At 36.1% G+C, this 25,762-nt stretch overlaps 1 protein-coding gene across 1 annotated transcript in view; it reads left to right on the top strand.

Moving 5' to 3' along the window:
- SMCHD1 (structural maintenance of chromosomes flexible hinge domain containing 1) overlaps positions 1–25,762 on the top strand; it is an 86,107-nt gene that overhangs the window by 19,271 nt on the left and 41,074 nt on the right. The window contains exons 6-21 of the mRNA XM_082046578.1: positions 1,470–1,584; positions 1,740–1,859; positions 3,471–3,637; positions 11,745–11,838; positions 12,103–12,313; positions 13,152–13,269; positions 13,361–13,544; positions 14,032–14,229; positions 14,330–14,443; positions 14,726–14,832; positions 15,111–15,193; positions 15,356–15,469; positions 19,700–19,777; positions 19,859–19,978; positions 22,694–22,838; positions 23,056–23,152. Of these exons, the coding sequence (XP_081902704.1) occupies positions 1,470–1,584; positions 1,740–1,859; positions 3,471–3,637; positions 11,745–11,838; positions 12,103–12,313; positions 13,152–13,269; positions 13,361–13,544; positions 14,032–14,229; positions 14,330–14,443; positions 14,726–14,832; positions 15,111–15,193; positions 15,356–15,469; positions 19,700–19,777; positions 19,859–19,978; positions 22,694–22,838; positions 23,056–23,152 (2,065 nt within the window). The remainder of the gene's footprint in view (positions 1–1,469; positions 1,585–1,739; positions 1,860–3,470; positions 3,638–11,744; positions 11,839–12,102; positions 12,314–13,151; positions 13,270–13,360; positions 13,545–14,031; positions 14,230–14,329; positions 14,444–14,725; positions 14,833–15,110; positions 15,194–15,355; positions 15,470–19,699; positions 19,778–19,858; positions 19,979–22,693; positions 22,839–23,055; positions 23,153–25,762) is intronic.

Here is a 25,762-nt window from a genome sequence, read left to right on the forward strand (position 1 = left end):
TGGAGATAAGTGCATAAAAAGTTATTCTGGGTCATCTAGTCATTTGTAAAGAAATATACTGCTTTTTGAAATTGATGTAGGTAGATTTTGTAACAGTAGAAATGTATAGTATTTTTAAGCTACAGGCTCAAATCGTGGGTTGATACCATTCAATGGGAAGATAGATGTAAATTATACCAGGATACCCATCTACACTTTCTTTTCATTTGGGATTGCTCTGATTTAAAAACAGATGTTTGTCCTACTATTTGTTTAGACTAGGTAAAACTATTCATCCATCAAAGCTGACTTAAAAGACATGGAATTTAATTACCAATTGCATACATAGTCTCTCTAAGACTGTGTTTAATAGTTGATTTGACTCAAAAGTATTTCTATGAAAGGATGATGTTGTAAAGATCAGGCTTGCTTTGTAAGCCGTTTTCATTTGCAGCAGCTTCACAGTTAGTATCTTGCCGTGCTTAAAGGGAAGGGGATTTGCCTTTCACCTTCTACTGTTAAAACTGCGTAGTCGTCACCTATTGGCCATGTCCCTGTTGCAGAGTTAACAATGGAGAAAAGTTTTCAGGGTAATAGTTTATTTTTCTGTTAGATTCTTTCTGTCAAATGTTTTCCTCTCTTTCATCTGAACTTCAGTGAGTTAAAAAAAAAAAGTACATAGATAGTAATGAGCAAAAGAGTTATTTGGTTGAAAGTTGAACTTGTGTAGTAGTACCAAAACCAGGATTCTGTCACTCGGTGTGCAAAGAGCCAAATTGTAGCACATAGAGGCAAAATATTGTTTATTACAGAGTTGCGCAAGCCTGTGGAATGAAGCCAGCATGCCAGCAAGAAAATTCACAGCCATTATCTACAAAATCTTATCACTGCATTCACACATTAAAGAGCCAATTGGTTACACATTTGCATATTGCATTACATAATCCTTTTAGCATATAATAAGCAGTGTTCAGCTAAAGGACACTTCATCCAACGGTCTGGAGGTTTGTCTTAAAGCAAGACTCAACTAATTGTGTGAGCTTCAAAATGCCTAGAGCTGCAAGGTCAGTCTCTCTGATTAGGTGTTCTGCAAGTCACTCTTTTCTTTGTCAGAGTGACCTGAAACTGAATGGATTTGTGTATCTTTAGGTTAGCAATTGCAGACAGGATTCATTCTTTAAGTAGTAATCACAAGAGTATGACTGAATAAGATTTGATTTGCTAGGAGTGACAGAACTGTCTTATAAGATGACTTAGAAAAATAGTCTGTCATCATCCTTTTAAAAATAATATGTCAAGAATTTCATACACATACATTTTAATGTTGCGGTTGTAACAGCTCTAAGGAGAAGGATTTTTGAACAAAGTGACCACAGGAAGAATTTAATACAAGCTGTTTAGATCACGAGTGGGTTGTTTTCCGTTTGTTTGGGTTTTTTTAAAATGACATTTGTCTTGAGAAAATTAATTAAAGCCACTTTTACTCTCAGTGATCATTCAGGATATGTACGCCCCTTGCCAGTGCCTCGTAGTTTAAATAGTGATATCTCATATTTTGGAGTTGGAGGCAAACAAGCAGTGTTCTTCGTTGGACACTCTGCCAGAGTAAGTAAATGTCAATTTTCAACTTCATTTTAAAACATTTTTACGTAATCAGATTGTTGTTGTCCTAGCTTTTAATCACAACTTTAAGCTTTTTTATTATGTTCATTTGAAAAGTTTTTTTTGATATTTAAATAGTGTTTCTTTAATAAAAACAGATGATAAGCAAACCTGCAGGAACTCAGGATGTTCATGAACTTGTCCTTTCTAAAGAGGATTTTGAAAAGAAGGAGAAAAACAAAGAAGCAATATATAGCGGATACATCCGAAACAGAAAGGTAAATAGCCTAAATGCTTTTTTTTAATTAAAGTCTTTCCAAGGTTAACATGTTTTAACTATGTAATATTTTTTTAATTCTTATATGGTGATATCTTATGAATCATTTGCACTCTGGAGTATAAAAGGAAGTAGCAGGAAACTTGAAGACACTATATCATAAGGCTTTATTTCTATGTGATTCTTTTTTCAGTTTAGCTTAAAAGACAAATACTATGTAGTTTGATATATCAGCTTAAGAAGAATAATTTAAAATACCTTTATAAGAACAGCATTTGTTTTGTTATGTGTGAAGCATAAAGAAAAATGGTTGTTCTCTGAGGTAGTAGGGAATAAATTACAGAAACAAACTGTGCTTATGTAGAAGTATGTAGAAGAACTAACATAAATATGGGAGAAAAATCCAGCCAGATGAACAAAATCCAGTGGTTTCACGAATCTTCACTGATTTTGTATTTAGTTGTAAACTAAAATTAACAGTCATTATGGTTTTCATGAAGAAGTAAAGCTTAAGGAAAAGGCTGTAAGAGAAGGAGGAAGACTGAATAGAACTGTTTGTTGGACATTTTTGAGCAAAGAGGTAAAGATACAGCTAATGGAGCTGATGGGAGCATAAGTGGGTGCTATGTACAACAAGGTAATCAGATCTTGATTATAGCCCACATCTTGTGCATTCTATCAGAATTCTTGGCCTTTTGTATGGATGGGATGGTTGGTTAAGGGGAGCTCTTTGATTCCCCGGGGAAGGTAAATCTTAACTCCCTTGACTAACATATTTCACTGTTTAAGTTAGCTACAAGATCTATTCTTTCACTGACTCAGCAACGTGTTTCCTTTTTGCCTGTTTTACTGCAAAACAAGGCACAAAGCTGCTTTTACTACAGCATGGAGAAGCATATCTTCTCAGTTGTACCAATTTTTTGCTACTGCTATAAAGATCTCTATTAAAAATAGCTTCTTTTCTGAATGCACCAAGTGTAAAGGATTGTCCATTGGTCGCGCATGAAGCATGACATCAATTACTGTGTTTCTATGCAGCTTAAAAACTTCTTAGCATAAGAGTAAAGTACATCCATCCAAGAAAATATGATCAGGACTTTCTGGAATCAGGAATTTCTGTTTCTGTGAGACTACTGGGTATTTCAGCTGGAACTGAGGATTTGCCCTTTCTCTTTCACAGCAAAAGCATATTTCTTTCACTTCAATTTATGTTGTAGAAAGCAACCTATCAATTTAAAAGCAAATATTTTTTCTTTTGGCTTCATTTTCTTAGACAAGACTTATGTCTTGTAAATATAATAGTTCCATTTGATCTATGAGAATATGGATATCACACAGTGCCACATTAAGCATGATTAAATCCATTTCTAGACTGAACACTTCAAATGCTGTGATGAAAGTGAGTTGAAAATGAACTGGATCAGGGATGTCAGATTCTCAGTTTGTTGAGTTTAATTTGGAACCTTTTATTTTAAGTGTTAATCCTTTGTGATACTTAGCGTCATGTGTTCTGTATTATTTTTCTTTTCTGTTTTTTAATCTCTTTGAAAGCTGATGGGAGTTCAGAAATTCAGTTTACATTCCTGTTCTTATTATTTTATTCTTTTTGTAGCCATCTGACTCTACTCACATCACAAGTGATGATGAAAGATTTCTTCATGGTCTAATATTAGAAGAAAGGGATAAAGAGAGTTTCACAGCAGTTGTCATTACAGGTGTACAACCAGATCATATGCAGTACTTGAAAAACTACTTTCATCTTTGGACAAGGCAGCTGGCGTAAGTTGGTGACTTAAAAGATTTTATTTAAAAGTAGACTACTAACAAGGTCAGATAATTATGAATGTACTTAGTCATTTGCTTTATTCCTGTTCAGGTTGTTGATACATATTTTGTTAATGCCACAATTAGTCTGCCTAGCTAACTGATTTTACAGAAGCTAGTACAACTGAATGGAGCCCCCATCTAAACAAATATGTTTACAAACATTAGATACGTAATTATCCAATCTAATTATTAATAACCTATTAAATGTAGCAGTTATTAATGTAATAATTTGGTATCTAATTATTTATGACTTGAAAGTTGATTTTCTCACAGCTGTGCTCCTGACCTTGATATGTAGCTTTGTATTTGCAGCTTGTTTGTTCTTTGTTTTTAAAACAAAACCAAAAAAAGTTACTGCTTTATCCCAGTTTAAGAGGGAGAACAATATATGATACTGTCAACTCAGTACTATAGTAGTGTCATCAGTGGACCTGCAGAGTCTGGAGATATGGAAGTGTGTGGTACCTGGGAATTGTGTGGCCTTATCTATTAACATGATGGATCTTTCTGTCAGTGTGAACTGAACTATGAGGTTGTAGCCCAATTTTGAAATCTGGCAAGCCATAAAACTTGATTTTGAAGCTATACTTTTATTTTTGTTTTACCTGTAATCTAATAATAATAGATAATACTTAATAAGAGGATTAATGTAAAGACTAGATACTACCTTACAATATGAAATACGATTCACTGTTGCATGTAAGAACTTGTGGCTGAAACCCCTTTTAACATGAAAATGTAGGGTTACATCTGCATTGTCAGATAACATAGGTCCGTCATTAGTCTCTAGGTGCTGTTCTGGTGAACAGCCACACTTAGGTATTTGCTAGTTCATTCTAACAACCTCTTGAAGTGGAAGAACTGCCTCCATTTGAGATGAAACCCAAGTGGAATTATTCAAGTAGCTATTACAGTAAAACCAGTCAGATTTAGCTTCCCAGTGCTACACAATCCTGCATCACTATTTCAGCCATAATGTCCTTTTTCCCCTCAAACACCTCCACATACCCTCCTGCCGTAACATGATACTAGCTCCTTCTGCTCTAGTGGGCTACAGCACAGCCCTCGTATTGTTTCAGATGCTTTGAAATGAAGGGAGGGGAGCTAAACTCCCCAAATAATTATGTCTTAAGGCCATGAATGCACCTTTTGAGGTCTGGATGCGATGCAGACAAAATGCTAAGCAGTTATATCAGCCTGCTCTAAAATCCTGAGCAAGAAGACCATCAGGAACTTCTGTCTGGGACCCAAGATATTTCCTTGTGGTGCGTTTAGTGCAGTAGATGTTGGAAGCAAAGGTGCATTTAACTTCCTTCATGCATTCAGTCCCATTGACTTGTATAATCTAATTTTTCTATGAACCGCTGCCCTAATACTTCCAGCTTCAAAGACTGAGTCCTTAAACTGCATTTAAGGACTCAGTCTTTGAAGCTGGAAGTATTAGGTAGCTTGCTGAAAAGTTAAGGTAAATGTGTTTAAGTTTTTCAGTTTTCTCAATCTTCATATCTCTATGAAAGAAAAATAATCTGTCTGATGGTGTGGATTTTTTTTTTAGTTTCTTAAATGATGACAAGTGCTATTAGAAAGTAATGTTTACAAATATATAAAAAAATTCTAATATGCAGATCACATCCACACCTGCTGCCTCTATTCAAAGGGAGTATCTTTACTTTTTTGTGAATAACTTAAGGATGATGATTGTTAAATGTTAGAGCGAAATAAGGACTCAGCAAAACAAATCGATTCAATGTGAATCACGCTAAAGCCATTTATTACAGAAACAAATCTCCTTATATATGTAACTATATTCTAATCACGCGTCCACGCTCCAAGCATGGATTCGCTAAATGAGTATCGTGGGCTGTCCGTGCACTGGAGTCTCACTGATGATACGTCTGATGATTCACGCCATGCCAGGACCCCGGTGATTGTGGAACACCCCTCTTTCTCACAGCAGATTCTGTTCTCAGCTCCTCGAAGCGGCCTTGAGATTCCTTTGAGCCTGACTAATTCAGCAACAGATCTTTATCTATCAAAACCCCTCCCCACTTCCCCCTTTCTTTTCCTGAATTAGTCAGGCCCCTTAAACCGCACGGTGCATCATTTTTGAAATATACTGCAACATAGAACACGTGATTAACAACATAATTACAATTACATATAATGCAGTTAAACCTTACTTAATAAGATCAAACTACTACCTGCCTATTCTTAAAACCCTAATTCTACTATGACAACCTCATTAACACACTATTTTAATAGATTCAAAATAACCAGGCAAGTTAATACAATATATTCTCTTAAATTCCTAAAATATTTATAACTGCGCAGTTTATAGGGTAACATACTTAATACCATCAGTATATACTAATAATTGAATTAATATCTTAAAAGTTATCTTAACCTATTTAAAAGATCAATAGCTTAACCTTAATATCCCTTCTAAAACTTTATCAGTTGCTAAACTTAGATTACTATGGTAGGGATATCTCATAATTTTACGTTATCTATGCATTGACTATCTAATCATAGTATCACCCTTTTGGATCTCCTGCTGATTGTTCAAATTGCCATTCTCCACAGAAGGTACACCACCTGCTTGCTAATAGGCTTCTAGACCACCAGGTCTGCGAGCATCTGTAACACTGAATTAGGATCCATGGTTTACATCTGAAACAGTCCTCACAACTTATCTCCCTCCTGTCCATCTGCATCCGTTGAATCTTTGTTGAATCCACTTCAATCCTCGGCCTGTAATGACACAAACATAACCTTTTCCCCAGGTTATCAATTGATGTGGCCTTTTTAATTGACTAGTGATTTCACCGTAACTAATGTAGGTTCTTTCTGATTTAGCATGGTTTTGGGTCATACTTGCAAAGTATTTCATCACATACAATGCTTTTGACAATTGGTTTTGTGGTGTTTCCCCTACTTCCCCCCTTCTTTTTTAAAACAAACACACAAAAAAGGTTCAGAACCAGATACGTGTGTTAGATCTTGACTACGTACTCAAAGTCACAAATCAAATTTAGAGGTTCCTCCTTAAAAAGCTCTAAGTAATTTAAAGCTGTGCCAAGTTCTGCTAATTGGGTTGAACCTTCAGTAATTTCTACAGAATGATGCCAATTGTTATCTGCATGCCAAACCACTACAGCTTTATGAGACTTCCCAGAACCATCAACAAAAACTTTGCAAGTATGTAGGATCAGACCAAATACAAGTATGGCCTATGACCTGATGTTAAAGACTCGCAGGTTCTGCAGCAATTTACATTTAGGCATGCCAAAAGCTGTGCTGTTAAGAAAACCAGCTAGTGCAATTTATAAAGACATAGATTACAAATTAAAAAAATCAGAATTAAATAAATCAGAATTAAATTTCACAAATGGTACATATATGACAAAAGGATCATGGCCTATTAAGACTTAAATTCATTTCCTGCATTTTCTTGATCAGAGTGACAATTGGTATATAACAGTCGGTATATCAGTTTGCTAGCAATCTCATCATACTGTCCCACAATAGCCACAGGTTGTTACTATGTTGTAGCTATAGACAAATCTGCAAGTCCAATCGAATGCAGCCAGCCTGTAAGGTTGTCATAAATTCATTCCTCAAAGTGTCTAACTCCATTTTGGCTGTCATATTTATTGGATATTGTTTTCCCTTACCGGATCGAAGTCCTGTTTCAGATCTATCAGTGTAGAATTTGCTTTATCGAAACATTGGCTGTTAATACTAGTGGAAATACAGCATTTGAAATTTCCTTGGAGATTTCTCAGTTGCAGCAAGCAGATCTGCACCATCCCAGCAGTTTCTTGTAGGCCATGCAACTAAACAGAATTCTCAGAAAACGTTATTTGAGCTTACAATTTACTTAACAAATCTTAACCTAAGAGAGGTATAGGATTTTCTGGCAACTACAAGAATTCATGTATTAAAACTTTGTTCCAAATTTGGCATTCCGTTGGTCTCCTAAAAATGGCCTTTCTTTCGTTCTCTCCCATGACCTCAAAAACTAGCATGGTGAATTTATTAAGAAGTCTCTTACAACTAATTACCACAGAATAAGTCTATCAACAAATTTTTGGTTTGATTTTCCAGTTTCATTAGAACTATGGGTCTGCTAAGAATGCCTTTAAACTTCATCCTCGGACTGCTCCATTCAGGATTATATCACTGCAGTGGGGGGGAGAGAAAACCCCCCCTTTCACTGCTTTAAAAGCAGGCAGCCAGGTTTTTTCCATTTTTTTTTTCTTTCTCTTCATGCTGCAGTTTAGAGATAACCAAGGTCACGCAGCTGGCATAATGGCTGGTACGAAGTGGGAGGCTCTGGGAAACTTCTCAGTTACAATGAGCTGCACACAGGCCTGGGATGTTTTGGTCTTTTGTTTTCCCATTTCATTCCAGCCATAATACACTTTATATGCAATTTCAAGTAGCTCAGCAATAGTTACATTCCTTAGCTCCATTTAGGTTTTACAATTTAGAGATGTCAAAAAACAGTATAAACCAGTATAATAAACATCAATCCATTATTCTATTTTCCTAAATCTAAATCAGTTAATATTCTAGCAACTTTTAAATACAACCTCTTCTAAATTCACATCTATCATAGCATTTTAACAGTTTAAATGCTTTTCTAACAATATAAGCAATTACTGTAATGTGAAAGGATGCATCCTAAGGGGGAGCGAGGTGGAATTTTACCAGTGGAACCAGTTCCCATTTTGTAATTATCTCCCCAAACAAGATTCTTTTGGTACCAAATATGAATATGCAGACCAAAATACTGAGCTCAGATGTGAAAACCAAATACCCAGTTCAAATATGCAGATGGATCACAGTCACACTAATTTAAGACAATATCTCAATTTTTGCATTGCACCTTTGGGCTGCTTACTGCTCAGCCAGGTGGAGGTACCTCTGGGTCTCCCTGACAAAAAAAGTCAGTGCGCGCTGGAGCCCAATCGGCACCCGCCCCCCTGCCGCAGCAAGCCGGACTGGGCAAGGCCTTTGGGTTTTTTTTTGTTTGTTTGTTTTTTGTTTTTTTTGTTTGTTTGTTTTGGTTTTTTTTTTCCTCAGTGTCTCATCTGGTGCGCTACAACTGTTATTCCAAAACCAGGATTCTTTGCATGGTGTGCATACAAAAAAGCCAAATCCAGCACATCGAGATGAGACATAGCCTGTCACAGAGTTGCACAAGTCTGAATGCTGGAATAAAGGTAGCATGCTGGAGAGAAAAATAACAGCTAATACACGCAAAATTTTACCATCACATTCACGCAGTAAAGAACTAAATTACTCATGATCTTCTGAATTAGCACAAAACGCACATTTTGAGTCAACGGATTCTCAAGATTTAACAGACTGTGAACTTATCGTACCATATAGCACAGACCTACCAAAATTGCAACATACTTAAACAGATACCCACAAAGAAAACAGGTTAATAAGGAAAGCATCTTGCAGACTTTAACAAGTTTTCTGACCTGTGTGTTATCAGCTAATTCTCTCTCAGCTTGTTGAAGTTCAAATCGCCCCGCCTGTAAAACTGTCTAAAATGATTTAATGATTTCTTGTAGAGATTTATTTTGTCCTGCTCTTCTGGCCTCAAAAACAACATTAATTGCAACAAGATTCTATCCTCCGGACACTTTTCCCAATCATTTAACTTATACCACAGCCACCATTAATTACAATATTTTACAAGATCTTCCTTTCTTATAATTCTGAGTGCTTTCCTAAGTTTTAAAACACCTCCCAATACTGATTTTTTAGGAACACAACTGAAAACAATTATTCCTGACCCCATCTTGCAAGTAAAAACCTTGAGAAGAGGGAGGGAGGGAGGCACAAGCGGGGAGAAGGTTTTACGGCGCACTTAAAAACAACTAGTAAAACAATTAACTCACATTCCTGACAAGCTGCTTGATTTTCAGAGAGGCAATACACAGGAGCACATAATATGTACTGTAAAACTCGCAAATAACATGTTGATAGCAAACATTAGCATTCTCTACTGCTAATCTCAACACTCGTGCTTCCTTAGCTTCTAAGTTTTCGACCTGCTTACTGATGGCCTCTTGAAGGTGGTCAATAAATTGCATGTAATTCTCATTGGGACCCTGATTAATAGTTGCAAATGATTTGGCTGCTTTGTTGGTTTCAGGCACCTCTCTCATAGCTTGATATGCAAGATCTGTTGACTGCCTCAGGATTTCAGAAACTTATCGTGCCTGTAGTTGTGGTGTGTCAATTAGTGTCTCTTCCAGGAGTTGTGGGATACCTGCCCCTTTCAACGAATTTGCATTGTTCTGTCCTAAATGATCTATAGCTGTTACATTTCACAGAGTTCTTTTGCCCAGTTCTCATCCGGTGACTCCTTCTGCTGTTTCCTAGGAGTTAGTGGGGTAGAAGGCGGTAAAAGCAGAGTGGTAAAATTGGTAAAAGGACTGATAGTACACTTTTTTACGACTTTAGCATTCTCAGCTATCACAGGTTCTTTGAGCAAGTTGTCTGACTCCAATCCTCTGGACTTGCTGTTCTCACCAGAGTTAGATGATGGTACAGGAGGCACCCGCTCAGCACTTTTCCTCCCCCGGCCCCAGACTGCTGTATCATTTGGGGGGACGGCACAACAGGGGATGGAGTGGGGAGGGGGTCAAAAGACACGATCCCGGTAAACTTCACAGTCATTTTTAGGTTTGTTATCAGGCTGCAATGCTGGAAAAATTCTGGCAACGGTAGCCCGCTCAGCCTTAAAGTCTTTTAAGGTGGAAATTATAAGCTTCCATGTAGTCGCTAATGATTTAGTTTCTTTATCATCTCCATTGCTGACCTTATTCCATAATTTCTGCCCTTTATCGTCCCAAAGTTAACGTTTAAAAGCCTTCTCGTTTTCTCCCGGGTAGCCATTAATTCTATACCGAATTAATAGTCTACATATGTTACTTTCTTCTTATTTAAGTCCTCTCATAGAGAGAATAGGCAGGAGGAATTTAACTATAACTTCTTCCTCGAGGATATATTTTGCCACATAACTTCACTCTTCCCTCCTCCCGCTCCCAGCCACTCACCTTTTACGGTGTCTTCTTCAACAAAATTAATGCGGAACGTCCGTACACCACCGCCCGGTTCTCAGTCCAGCTGATCCGACTCCGGCTGGGCCGCTCTAGGCTTTTCCCCAACCTCAGTGGTACGCTGTTCAGAGTATTACGTCGGGGTCACCATTTGTTAGAGCGAAATAAGGACTCAGCAAAACAAGTCGATTCAATGTGAATCACGCTAAAGCCATTTATTACAGAAACAAGTCTCCTTATATATGTAACTATATTCTAATCATGCGTCCACGCTCCAAGCATGGATTCGCTAAATGAGTATTGTGGGCTGTCCATGCACTGGAGTCTCACTGATGATACGTCTGATGATTCATGCCATGCCAGGACCCTGGTGATTGTGGAGCGCCCCTCTTTCTCACAGCAGATTCTGTTCTCAGCTCCTCGAAGCGGCCTTGAGATTCCTTTGAGCCTGACTAATTCAGCAACAGATCTTTATCTATCAAAACCCCTCCACAGTTAAACACTTCTGTTACTATTAGATGATCAATACAAAGCTGATATCAGAAACAATGTGGGAAGCTTTTTGGCTCTTTTTTTTTTTTTAATATCTAGGTGCAGAACAAATTACAGTAGTTTTGTACTTTGATGTAAAGGATCTGTAGCCATGTAACAATCATTTTTTTCACTTATGTATTATTTTCCATTTTGTAATATTCCTAATTATTTTATCAAAAAATTGATCCTAATATGATTGTGCATGAAGGGCATGAGAGTTGAAAGGAGTGAAAAGGACTCACTTCCTTTAGTAAATCTTCTGTACCATATAACACATGTTGTCATGGAGTTGATTTATAACAATACAGAGAACCAGGTGTATTTTAATAAAATATGAGTTTATTTAGATTTTTGAAAATTATAATGTGCAATTTTTTAGTTTCACTTTTTGAGATTGATTTTTTTTTTTTTTTTTTTTTTTAATTTGAAATGTATTTCAGGCATATCTATCACTATTATATCCATGGACCAAAAGGAAATGAAACTAATGCTGTAACAAAAGATGTAAGCCCTTTCAACAACATTGACATTCAGGTAAGAGATTTTTTACTTATTCGTCAAAATTCTTCTTTGATGGCAACTTATTTCATATTGTGCCTGTTTTTCTTTAATAATGCATTTTGAACTCCATCAGCATTTTAAGATCTATATGTAATATAATTTTTAAAAAGTAGTGTTGTTTATCACTGCAGAATAGGAAGTAATTAATTTTGCTAACAGGGAAGATAAATGTCATAAATGCTAATTAGTGTGCATATTTTGGTCTAAGGAAAATCAACTTGTTTTATTTTTTCCCAGATTTCAATGTTTGAAAAAGGAAAAGTGCCAAAGATTGTCAATCTTAGGGAGATCAAAGATGACATGCAGACATTGTATATAAATACTGCAGCAGATAGTTTTGAGTTTAAGGCACATGTCGATGGAGAAGGTATAGTGGAAGGCATCATCCGATATCATCCCTTCCTGTATGATAAAGAAACATACCCTGATGATCCATGTTTTCCATCAAGTGAGTGAAATGTTTCTCTGATAATCAGTCCTATTATATTATAGGCAGTCCTACTACTCTAAATGTTTTAATGAAATATAACCTAAAACGATTTAAATTGAAGTGTAAATTATTATCTAATTTGGGTTGTGGCAGAAATGAAATGTTCACATCCTTTTGGATGAACAGATTGATTGTTGTGGTAGCTTGTTCACATAAACCTGATCTTTGACATAACACCTTCTGATTTCAAGCTATAAACTCTTACAGAATGCAGTCTGATTAAAACATTTCCATTTTCCTGACTGTTAGATCTTTGCTACAAGAATGTAATGAAACACCATTAGTTTGATTCAGGAGATTCTAACATTGTAATACCACAGAGGACAAGTAGTCTAAATCCTGAATTTAAAATCTGTTTTATCCAGCCTTGATATATTTTCAGATGCTAGGATTTTAAAATCATTTATGTTGGTGATTTTTTTTTTTTCCAAACCAAACCTTGAGTTTAATTGTGATAAGATTTTATGATGTTAGAAGAATATTAGTTGAAACTAAGAGGAAAAAGTAATATTTATTCAAATTTGAAATTTGCAAGTTTGGTAGATTGGGTAATATTATTCAATCCCTGTTTAATTTTTTTTTTCCTTAGCTTTCCTGAGTTTGTGTGCTTGGTATTTCTTGAACAGGAAAAAAAAAGTCCTAATATTGAATATACCTAGCTTGATATCATATGTATTGCTACTGTGCCTAACTTAATAAGTATAGATAACCTTTAATTTGGACTGCTCTCGTTTTTGATATTATGTTAGCTTTTAAAATAAATTTATTCATAGAGACTGTCTTCTTTTTAATCAAGAATTAGGCGATGACGATGATGACGACTGCTTTATAGTAGAAAAGGGTGCCAGAGGGAAAAGGCCTATTTTTGAATGTTTTTGGAATGGAAGATTAATACCATACACAACTGTGGAAGAGTAAGTAGTAATCTGTTTCTACAATGTAAACCAGTCTGTTTCTCTTTTTAAAAAAACAGTTTTAATGTCTTTCTCCTTTTTTGTTTTTCAGTTTTGACTGGTGTGCTTCTCCAAAGAAGAGAGGATTGGCACCAATTGAATGCTACAACAGAATTTCTGGTGCATTATTTACTAATGATAAATTCCAGGTCAGCACAAACAAACTTACTTTCATGGATCTGGAGCTGAAACTAAAAGATAAAAATACTCTGTTCACAAGAATCTTCAATGGACAGGTAGGTGATCATTTTATTCTTCTTGGCAAAGTTTAATGCAAGTGGTATAGAAAATTTTACTTACTGGTCATTTGTTCGCGTCACTGAATATTGCCCTGTTTCTGAAGAACTTTAGTCTTGAGCAGTTTTGCAGGACTTTATAGCAGATACTTCTATGGATTTTAGTGAGTGGTAAAGCTGACTCTTTAAATTGGTAAAAATAAGATTTAGACTTTTTCCTTTTATTTGCTTAAACAATTACTATGCACTTGTTATAATGACAGTTTTTTTGGAAAGACCCTCTTCATTGAAGAATATGGGTGCTAGGAGAAACACCTGAAGTATAACTTTCCTAGAATTTTGTAGTGGTTCCAAGCTGAAGAATACTTTTTTTTCAGTACAGCATCAGTACCACTGTACTCCTGTAATTGTTCTTACTTCTGAAATTGTCTGACTTAAATTTCATAATACATTAGTAATATGTATTTCTTTTGTAATCTCTTTATAGGAGCAACGAATGAAAATTGACAGAGAATTTGCTTTGTGGCTCAAAGACTGTCACGAAAAATATGATAAACAGATAAAGTTCACAGTCTTTAAAGGGATAACTACACGTACTGATTTACCATCCAAAAGAATGCAGAGCCCTTGGGCAGTGTATGCTGCAATAGAGTGGGATGGGAAAACATACAAAACTGGACAGCTGGTAAGTTAGTTGCTCACTGATGTTGGGGTTTTGTTTCTTTTGCAATAGAGCATTCAACCCTATAAAAGGCAAATACAATAATTTTGTCTTCTCTTTACAGGTGAAAACTATTAAGACTCTTCCATTATTCTATGGAAGTATTGAGAAATTTTTTTTGTATGGAGACCACGATGGGGATATATTTGCCACTGGAGGAGAGGTTCAAATTGCCTTGGTAGGACAAATATAAAAAGGATTCACACACGTAGTATATCTATGGAATCTTTAAACATAATCCTGGGTCAGACTTATTTCAATGACTTTTAATAACTTTTGAAAATTATGGGGGGTTTTGGGGATTTAGCACATCTTAGAACAGTGTCGTGTGGAGTCATCAGGTAGCATTTGTTAGCATAATGCAATATGTCTACTTTTCTAGTCCCTTGATAAAGAGGTATTTCTTCTCTAACATATTATAATAGGGCTACTTATAACTGCACTCATTTTTTTTTTTCAGGAACCTCAGGCATTGTATGCTGAAATGAAAACTATTCCGATCTCAAAACTTGACAGAACAGTGTCTGAGAAAGCTGTTAAAAAATACATAGAGGATGAAATGGCAAGGTAAACTCGAATTGTAAATGTTTACTTGTGGAGTTCTTAATAACTGATTTAGTATTTCTTCAGGAACAACAACAACAAAAAAGTTCGGTTTTATTCACTAATGGGAGAGTAGTCAGTAGTTTCAGTAGAAACAAAAAAACCCTAGAACTCTAAACCAAGAATAAATAGTTTGGTCTGGTTTGTTTTCCCAAAAAGTGGCTTCATCTGTATTCTACTAAAGATAAATGATCCTATTATTTAACTCATGGCAGAACTGTTCACTCTTTCTTTTTCACTAGACTTCCTGACAAATTATCAGTAACATGGCCTGAAGGAGATGAGTTATTACCAAATGAAACAAGATTTGCTGGTACACCAATAGGTATATTTTTTCGTCCAAATACTAAAAACTAAAATGTCAATTGAATATTATATTATGCACTTTTCCTAAAAGAAAAGGAAAAAAAAAGGTATACAGAAATCTCTAATCATTTATAACACATAGCATATTTTAAAAGCCTGTCATTTTTCTTTTTAAATACAGGAGCATTAAGAATAGAAATTTTGAATAAAAAAGGAGAAGCAATGCAAAAACTTCCAGGTACAAGCCATGGGGGTTCAAAGAAACTTCTTGTTGAACTCAAGGTTATTTTACATTGTAAGTATTCCAGTATATTTAAATGACTCTTTATTATTTAAAAATGCATCATGGACAATATATTTCTTTGTGTTTATACATAAAATGCATATTAGAATTTGATAGATCGATATAGCTTTTAATTTTAAGGACAATATCCGTCAGAGCATGTAGTATTCCAAAGCCACACTTCATGAAATTGTAATTGCTTCAGTGCCAAATGTTTAATGTTTTAATGGTATGTTACAATTACATCTTCTATCACATGTAAGGAGGGCCTGTCGATTCCAGGATATCTACTTAATATGCATAAAAACATGTTTAAAATTGATAATGTCTCTGTAATCAACATGGCAGTTCACATGAGCTAGGTAAAAGTAGACCTGTTTAGTTTCTAACGATACTAACTTTATGGGTGCTTCACTTGATATTTTTACATTGCAAGATAGCTGAAACTACTCAGTGGTATGTTGAACACAGAATTAGAACTCTAAATTCTCTGAAAACTCCAACTCTGCACATCAAATGTATCTGGAATTTACAGAAACTTAAAATATTGTTTGTCTTGTTTCTTTCCATATGCAGTAGGAAAATCCAATTCCTTTTATCTGATCAGAGTTGTAGAAATACTTTTCTGAAGCACTAAGCTTACTGTAGTGATCGATGCCAAAGGAAACCAAATGGAACTATCTTAGCTTCAGTTTAGTGTATGTGTTGTAAGACTACACATGGTATTTTAATGGCACTTGTTGTATGAGGACTGTCTGCTGTGCATGCCCATTGTCCACTGTAGTGTGTTGGGGCATAAAGAGGCTGGAATATAAAAAAACGTGTTCACATAATATAGATTATCTGATTGTATTTGACAATAGCTTGGGGAATAAATCAGTGTTTTGCAACCTTAACTAAGGTAGACCGTCCTGACTTCAGGATGTATAAACTTGAAAGAGGCACGGTGTTTCCGCTCATATGTTTTGTCAGTGTTGTTGCTAGGAAACAAAAAACTAAGTTTGCCCTTTGCCTCTGATCACTGAAAAGTCTATCTTCAGACCTTTCATGTCTCCTGACCACTTTGATTCCTTCATGGAAATTTGTACTTATAACTCTTTTTACTGCTTCCTGACTTAACTTTTGTCTCTAGTCAATTGAGGAATCACTGGTGTAATCCTCCTGTTCTTCACCAGAACAATGAATAAGTCCTGTAAGTGCTAGTTTGGATGTGACATACCTGTCAGACTCAAACCCCTAGTCTGTCTTATAATGTAAAACTCTCATTTGTACCAACATATTTACATCCATATGAAGGCCAACAGCAAACATAATGTACAAAAAGTCTCTTCTCTTTTGACAAGTGAAATACCTGCCAAAACCTACTGTGGACTGCCAAGAGAGTTGAGCTATGAGAAACTTCTTATCTGGTCTATTACTTGGCAGCCTTAGGCGAGGTTTGATTCAAGATTAGGGTATGAATTACGATTGAGAGACTGATAAAATTGAGGGGTCCAGTGGGGATAAAAGGAGCAGCCAAAGGAAAGAGTGGGATAGCAGGAGAACGAGACTGTGAGAAACTGCTTGTCTGGACCATGGTAGGAGAACCTTGTCCAGGGTTTGGAAAAGTGAGGGCTGGTGAGACAGCTGGCATATGAGAAATTTTTCATCTGGACCATAATGAGGTGAAGTTGGTAAGGTATGACCAGAAAATGAGACTGGAGTTATGGGTTAGAGCTCAGAGAAAGCTGAAGAGTCTAGGTGAAGCAGAAACACAAAGGGCCTACCAAATGAAAGAAAGAGGAAGATAAAGGAACTGCTTGTGGAAAGTGCCTGCCAAAGGGAGGCATAGATTGTCCATCAGTGGGTTGTTTCTCTAAGACTGACTCTAAAATTTCAGGTAAGGATTGATGGAAGGAGGCTGCTAGGAGAGAGGGTGCTGCCAGGAAAACTGTGTTCTAGGAAATTTTTTTTTTCAAAGTCATGCCTAGGTGTTTTTTGTCTAAGGTGAGGCTGAGAAATAAGCATTTCTATCTCAGAAAATTATGTTTGAATCACTCCCAATTTCTCAATTAAATTGCAGGTACCTCTGTTAAAATAGTGAAGTAGGTGCTGTGGCAATCTGTGGCAGTAGTGAGGCATCTTTTCAGGTTTTTGTGCTCTTCAGCAAACTATTTTCATCACTGAATTATTTATTTTAGAACTTAGTTGACTGTTCTTCTGACCAAAAAAGAACATTGGTATTTTGCTCCTGTAAACCACAATGGAAGATGCCGTTCAGATGCACCTCTCTCAATACGCACCACTGAATTCTCCCAGTCCAGGAAGGCTATGGCTATTGGGTGTAATATGTCATTTGAAACAAAATTACAGATGTTTTTCCTCTGTCTGTACCCTCCATGGATTTATATTATACCATAGAAGGGACATTAAGTTATCTGTTTTTTTCAGAATATTACATATAGAAACCTTCTTCATATTCAAAGCAAACGTTGGCACCATAATAATCCTTTTGTCTCTAGAACATTTCTTTTCAAAAGATTTCAAACAACAAACCAAAAAAACCTTTCAACAATGAATGAGAATTCTCTTCTGTTTCTGTATGAGGAAAAACAACCAAATTTAAATAGTTTAGTTTCGGGTTTGTATTTTTTGGAAAACTCTATAGAGTCTCTAAAAGCTTAATTGCTTGTGCTGTTTGTGGTATGTATAGTTTACACCAAGTGCAGACTTCCATCTCTCAGTTATTATAGGGCTACCAGTAATATTCATAAATACGTTTGTGTGGAAGGGTCAAGAAAAGAACATGGTGGTCAGGAAGTCCTAATGATGCTTTCTAGCAAAACAACAGAGGAGAGTTCACTAATCACTGCTAGTACAAAGTATTTAAAGGGCTACCAAAGGAAAAAATTGAGTAATACCCCATAAAGTTCTAAATCTTTGCGTGTTGCTCCACTGAAACAATTTTTAGCCTGTTGTTCAAATAAAACGTCAGATATTTTTTTCATCACAGAGACCACAATAACATTGGACATACCTGTTAAGTTTCTTGCACAGAACTACTCTTGGAATTGTATCCTGTTTCAAAAAAGGACATCAGAACATAACAGCCTTGCCTTTTAAAGCCACAGTTTTCTCATTTGTTTTCTTCCAAGATCCCATTTGTTTCATTGTTATCTTTTGTGTATCACTATATGCAGAATTATTAGACTTTCTTCACTTCCCATAGATAAATTTCCACTTCAGATTATCTGTATTGGGGTGGTACAAGAAGAAAGGTGTGCATCTTGTGTAATACAGAGAGACTTTCAGTTGAACTTGGTGGCATTTGATACTGCATCAGGAAAACTGCGCTCACTTGAGATGTTCTGTTTTCTCAGTGTTAGTAACTACTAAATGTGGAAAATACTCTGATACAGAAAACTGAATTAGCTCTTACTACAAAACACAATCAAAATTTGTTTTAATAACCCAGTACTTCCAGAATTACACATGCAAAGAAATACACTAAAGAAAATTGATGACTCTAACTTTTATCTTACATATGCAATTTGGTGCAAGAACAAGAGGATCTAAAACTGTTTTACATAGCTATAGAGCAATGTATACTTTTTACTGCATTTTTTTTGTCCTGTGTACTCTTACTGCAGTTACATTCTGCATTTATTCTAAATTATATTTTGAAAAACAAATAATTAATTCCTCTTGAAGTTTCAAACAATAAATGTTATTCCTGTATTTATCTTAGGTTATAGAATCAGTCACTAAAAATTGCCTTGAAGTTTCTGTGTGTTCTCTTTTTGGATGTGTCTTAATGCTGCAGAAGTGTTTATAAAGACGGGTATTTGGAGGAAAAAAAAGAAGTAATGTTCTTTTCCGCTCAATTGTATGTTCAGTCAACTACACTTTTTTATCATTACTTCCTTTTAAGCTAATTTGTTATGGTCATTTGTCAAGTCGATCAGTGTGGAGTGCACAGCCTACAACTGCTCAGACTTAACAGGGAACATATAACCACAGAGCTAATAAAATTCAACTGTACAAACCTGCTGCTTTCAGTTCAATGTGTCTGAGGCTAGCAGTTTTTAATTAAAACGGAATTAAGTAGGGAATTCATTTTTTTAGCTGTGATTAATTGCCAGTCTGAATTTATTAGATTTAGAATTGATAGTAATACTTAATAATGAGTGATAGTAATACTTGAAAAAATTAACAAGTATGGTGTAAAGTCTAAATACATCTAGCTAATTGTTTGTGTTTCAGCACCTACAGGGAATAAAGAAATAATATCCCATATCAGTCAGCATGGAGGCAAATGGCCGTACTGGTTTAAAAAAATGGGTAAGTTCACATATGCAGTATTTTCAGTTAATTTATAATTTTATTTATTTGCTTTCTAATCGTATTTGTATTTCTGTTTAGAAAATCTTCAGAAACTTGGGAACTACACCTTGAAACTGCAAGTAGTATTGAATGAGAGTAATGCAGACACTTACGCAGGAAGGCCTCTACCATCTAAAATATTTAAATTTACTATTATAGGTAAGAATTCCAGTCATGCCAATTTTCTTTTAGTATTTCTATTTGATGCATTTCATATCAAAATTGTTCATGTTTTAGTTGAGAGGTGATTTTCAGCTCTGAAAAGTAGTGTTTGCATGTCAAATATGAAGTAGATTCAGGAAAAAATATTTTTTTGTGTAATAGGTTTTGATCTCACCTGCGATGTGTTGGCTGCGCTATACAGTCAGTTTTACAAAAAGTGGTGTTGATGGAATCAAAAGCGTTACCCTGATGTGAACTTCCCTAAATGTACTTAATAAACTTAATCAGAATCATCCTTTTTCCTCATGCCATAAATTGACATAAATATTCTTTCATAAAACTAGTATTCATTAGGCCAACTTTCATGTCTAAGCCATAGACAGAAACTCATTCAAAACCAGGTTATTAATTTAAAATACACATGCTGAGATTTAAGTCTTTCTTTTTTCTAATTAAAAGAAGAATTCTACACAAAACTAAATTCTTATTCAGTTATAGTGGGTGTCTGTCTTTGGATTAACCATCATCAAAGACTCACTGGAGTACCAGAATAGAAATAATACTGTAAAATGTCTGAAGTTATTAGTTTTTCAGTTATGAAGGAGTAATATGTTATCTGTAAATTAGATTTAATTGCATTTGAAAAAAACATACCTTTCTGTACTTCATAATAATTCTTAATAAAAATCTGTAGTTATTTACTTGCTAAATTAATCTGCAAAAGTACATGCTTACTGTGGATTATACATTCCCTGCTCCATCTTGTTACCAAGACTCATCCTTTTATGTAAGTGTGCTTGTACATGGTAATAAAAAAAGTTGTGGCCTACATACATTAAAAAAAATAGATCTTCTCAAAAGGAAGAGTTTTGTTCCAGCATTTTGCCATGCTGTGACTTTGCCTTCTTCTGAAGTGGCAAAACCCAAGCCAAAGTTAAACTAGGAATTACAGGGGGGAAGAGAGTTACTAGCAGCCCTGTGAGGGAGTGATGGACATGGCTGACAAGCAAATGGCCTGGAGGGTTGTGATAGAAAACTCACAAAATCAACAAAATGGGGCTGAAGCGGGCCTAACTCTGGCATTGGTATGCATGCAAGGAAATGCCCACAAGGTGCAATTATGGAGAAATCCCCGAAAGCCTTTCTCGGAAATCTGCGTGTTTTGGTGCCTCTGAACTGCATGTACACTAGTCCATGTTCACTAGTGCATGTACACTATGGCATTGCAGCATGGGGAATAACGTAACTTAGAGACAGCAGGGTTTTGATCTTGCTGGAATCATAGAGACATGATGGGGATGACTCACATGACTGGAATGTTGCAATGGATACAGGCTCTTTAGGAAAGAGACCAGGATGGCAAGGAGATGAAGTTGCCCTCTATGTAAGAGAGCAGCTGGAATGCACAGAGCTCTGCCTGGGCATGGATAATGAGCCAACTAAGATCTTATGAGTGAGGATTAAAGAGTAAACCAGTATGGATGACACTGTAGTGGGTGTCTGCTGCAGGCCACCTGACTGTGAAGAACAAGTGCATGAGGCTTTCTGCAGACAGCCAGAAACGGCATTATGTTTGCAGACCCTTATCTTCATGGGCGACTTCAACCACCCCACTATCTGCTGGAGGGGCAACACAGCAGGGCGTAAGCAATCCAGAAGGTTCCTGGGGTGCAGCAATGACAACTTCCTCATTCAAGTGATAGAGGAACCAATAAGGAGAGGTGCTCTGAACAAACCAGGAGGGATTCATTGGGGATGTGTTTTCAGTAGAATTGTGGCTTTCCCCAGCATGGCAGCCTTCAATTAAAGGTTCCTTCTGCCATGGCAATAGAAAGAACAATTGTCAGAAAGGAATCTACAGTCTAAAAATCTAATGAACTAATAGTTTAGTACTTTTAACACAAAGTGTACCAAAAGCAACTTTTGCTATCTGTTGCTGCTTTTTTATCTAGTGAGAAGATAATTTGACATTTTTAATATCTTTAGTCTTCAAAACGGAATGTTTCAAGTCTTTATTTTTGCAATGTTTTGTGTTTTCTCAGAGGCAGCCATAAATCCTCACACTTGTTATTTCTAAATACTAACATTTGTGTGACCTTTTATGTATACAGATTGTAAAAATCTAGAAAAGAATAATTAAAATCTAAACTGAAATCAATAGCGTTTTTGTCTGAAAAACAAATTATTTTATTTCTGTAACAGTAGGTTGTTACTCAGTGTTTACAGTTGGTAAGCCAAGAAATTGTCATAAATGCCAGTTAAAGTGAACTTCCTAAGTTAATCTATAAGTTTTGTGTCGTATTTCAGACACCTTTTTTGGTAGTTATTCACTTAGTGCAGAAATTCTTTTACTGTTATTTTTTCAAATGATTTTACAGTTTTATCATTCACTTGTAAATAAAACTGTAAATACTGAAAGGCTGAGGTCCCTTTGTTGTTGCAACTGTTGAAATAATTTTGACCAGTACAAGAAAACATTTTTACTCCCCCCATGATTTTCACATCTCTTGTGCAAAAGAAGCTCCCTGATAATGGCACCTGGAGGTAGTTGAAAGTAGGTGTTAATCTGAGTCCAAAATAATTTTATAAGATATTTATCTACCATTAGTTCAGCACTGTATTGCTTCATTTTTCGAAGGACACTTGGTCAAACCAGTTTGATTCCACAGAAAATATAATTGCTTCTAAAAATGTGTTTGTCTCTTCTCTTAGAGGGCAAACCAGAGAAATTTTCAGTGGGTCCTTTGGAACTTCCTCTTCGAGTTGGAGTACCTTTTGATATTCCTTTGGAATTACAGGATGAATTTGGTCATGCAACACAGTTGACAACTGCCATTAAACCAGTTCTTGAAGCTAGGTAATTCAACTATTTCAACTATTTTTTTTATCCTTTCTTCATGTGATATTACTGTAGTAATTCTTTGAGTTTTGAATGATATACTGGATACTTTTCATGTAAATTAACTGGCATTTTTGCTTTTGTTTCCATAAGAGTATCTGAAAGTATCTTGTGTATTAAAACAGTGTCTTTATTTTTAAATTTATTCTGTTTTGTTTTCTATGTATTTTTCTAGTGGATTGACGTTGCGGTATGAAGGAATAACTCTGGGAACAAAGTGCATCATTAAGGGTGTCACTGCTCAAGGCTGTGTAAATAGTTGCCAGGGCAAGGTAGGCTAATGCATTTAAACCTGAAGTGACATTAAAAAAAACAAACCACCACCAACAAACCACAGAACCACACACAGAGCAAATATTTTTTGTGTAAAATGGATTGGCACAGAGTGTGAGCTAGGTTTGGTCTACACTAATAACTACAGGTATTCCTTGGAATATCTTTCAAATGATCTCTCACAGCTCTACCTGGAGCAATTTGTCTTTCCCACAGCTGCACTCTGTAGCTGATGGGACTGGAGCCAGAGGGACTGAGCAACACACGGGTGTGTGATGGAGTGTACTCAACATGCTAAATCAGCCATCTTAGTTTAAACCAATGCTGAAATTGGTTAAGCCAAATCATCCTGGTGACTTGTGCAGTGAAATCTTTCATTCTTGTAGTTGAGATGAAGAGTAGTAGTAGCTAATATGAGTGGTAACTACTAGAGCTTCTGTAGACAGAAGATAGAGGTGGATTGTGGGTAATAACATGTATAGAAGCAAAAGTACCAGGCTGTAGCAAGACATACATTTGAATAGAATAGAACAGAAACATTTTGGTTGGAAGAGACCCTCAGGATCATCGAGTCCAACCAGCACCTAACTCTAGCACCAAACCATGTCCCTAAGAGCCTCGTCTAAACATCTTTTAAACACCTCCAGGGATGGTCACTCTACCACTTCCTTGGGCAGCCTGTTCCAATGCCTGACAACCCTTTCTGTGAAGCATTTTTTCCTAATACCCAATCTAAACCTCCCTTGGCACAAGTTGAGGTCATTTCCTCTCATCGTATCACTTGCTACATGGGAGAAGAGACCAACACCCCCCATGCTACAACCTCCTTTCAGGTAGTTGTAGATAGCAATAAGGTCTCCCCTCAGCCTCCTTTTCTCTAGGCTAAACAGCCCCAGTTCCCTCAGCTGCTCCTCATCAGACTTGTGCTCCAGGCCCCTCACCAGATTTGTCACCCTCCTCTGAACTCTCTCCAACACCTCAGTGTCTTTTTGTCAATTTGGTGAGGGACAAGGCCAAGAGTCATTTAAGGAACTTGCAGTACAGAAATAATACCATACTAAATGCAGAAGAATGCGTGTTATTTTCTCATGTTGCTAAATTGCATAAAATGTTGGAGACAGTACAGGAACTGTCACTGAAAGTAGCAGTTCTAATTTATATGAAAGAAAGGACTGTTTTAGATGGTAATGAAAAATAATGGCAAAAGGCAGGATGGTGGGACAATGGAGTAAAAACAACATATAATTTTAAAACATAAATACAGTGTAATTTTCAGTGCCTAATTTAAAATAAGAAACAGAGAAGAATACAGAAATTTTCAGCAGCTTAGAAGTTGATTTTGAAGTGGTAGGAGAACAGCTAAAATATCACAGAGAAACAGCTAGTAATAGCATTCAGGAAAGAGTTTAGAAGGAGAAAGTGAATGAGAGAACAAAAAGAAAAGGAAAGCGTGGAAAAAAATAATGTTTTTCAGAGAAAAGTGTAAGGAAAAATATGTCGAAGGAATAATCATGCCAAATGGAGAAGAGAAACTTGATTGAGATAGAAAATACAGAATATCACAGTCATCAGTAAAGGAAGCACTGATAGAGAAGAAAGAGAAAGCAAATTTCATTTACTTCTGTAGGCATTGACTTAATTCCACCCAAACCAGTCAAGAGAGAGAGAAGTATGTTTTGATTGTGGGTGAAATAAAGAGGAAATTTTTAAGACGTGTTTAAGTAATATCAAGAAGACTGCTTCCATATAAGATTTATAATACAGTCAGGAGAAGGATGAAGAAGGGATTTTAAAAAAGGAAAATAATGTTTCCTTAGTCTTCTTTACATTTGAAAATACTGCAATATACATTGAAGCAGACTTGAAAGCAAACAGAAAGTAGATACAAGGGTCATGCAGAATAAAGGAAAAGAACTTCCCTAGAGGACACAGATGCTGAAGGAGTAGAAGAATTTAAGTTAAAGATGTAAACTGATTAATTAGAGATGGAAAATAGTTCAGCATTAATAAGACAGTATTTCGTAAAAATGAGTATTGCAGGAAAGGGTTGAAAGTAAAAGAAAGGGAGCGTAGGAGGAGTGTCTAGTGCATTAATACGAATCTTGTGAATGCACTACTGAAGAATTCAACTTATTAACACTAAATGCCAACTATCACCTATACCACTTTCCTATGTTTTATTTCCTACCTTATTTTTCCCTTCTCCCTGCCCTCCCTCCCCCCTCTTTTTTTTCCCAGTCCCCCAAAATGTAACTTTAGTATATTTTGCCTTCCCTTTTTCTTGTGATTCGCCATGTGGTTTAATGGGGCTCTAGCTGATGCTTGCTGATTGCCTTGCAGGCAGAGTAGTAGGGCTGGCTGGCTGGTCAGAGCTGGAGAGTTTTCATGCACCTGTGTGGCCAGCCAGCAGCTGGGGAGCTCATGTGGTTGATGTGGCTGCAGTTTTGATGCACCTGCCCAGGTGCCCTCATTGTGCTTTCTGCTTCTCTTATCCAGCAAACCAGAAGAATTACCCAATTCTTTTCATCCAGTCTAGAAGGTGTTAATGTTTCACATACCCTGTCAGGTACAGGAAGGTCATAAGCCAGGATTATCAAACTAAACCTTTC

This window comes from Streptopelia decaocto (genome assembly GCF_964273445.1).
Source record: "Streptopelia decaocto genome assembly, chromosome: 2".
Classification (NCBI taxonomy): domain Eukaryota; kingdom Metazoa; phylum Chordata; class Aves; order Columbiformes; family Columbidae; genus Streptopelia; species Streptopelia decaocto.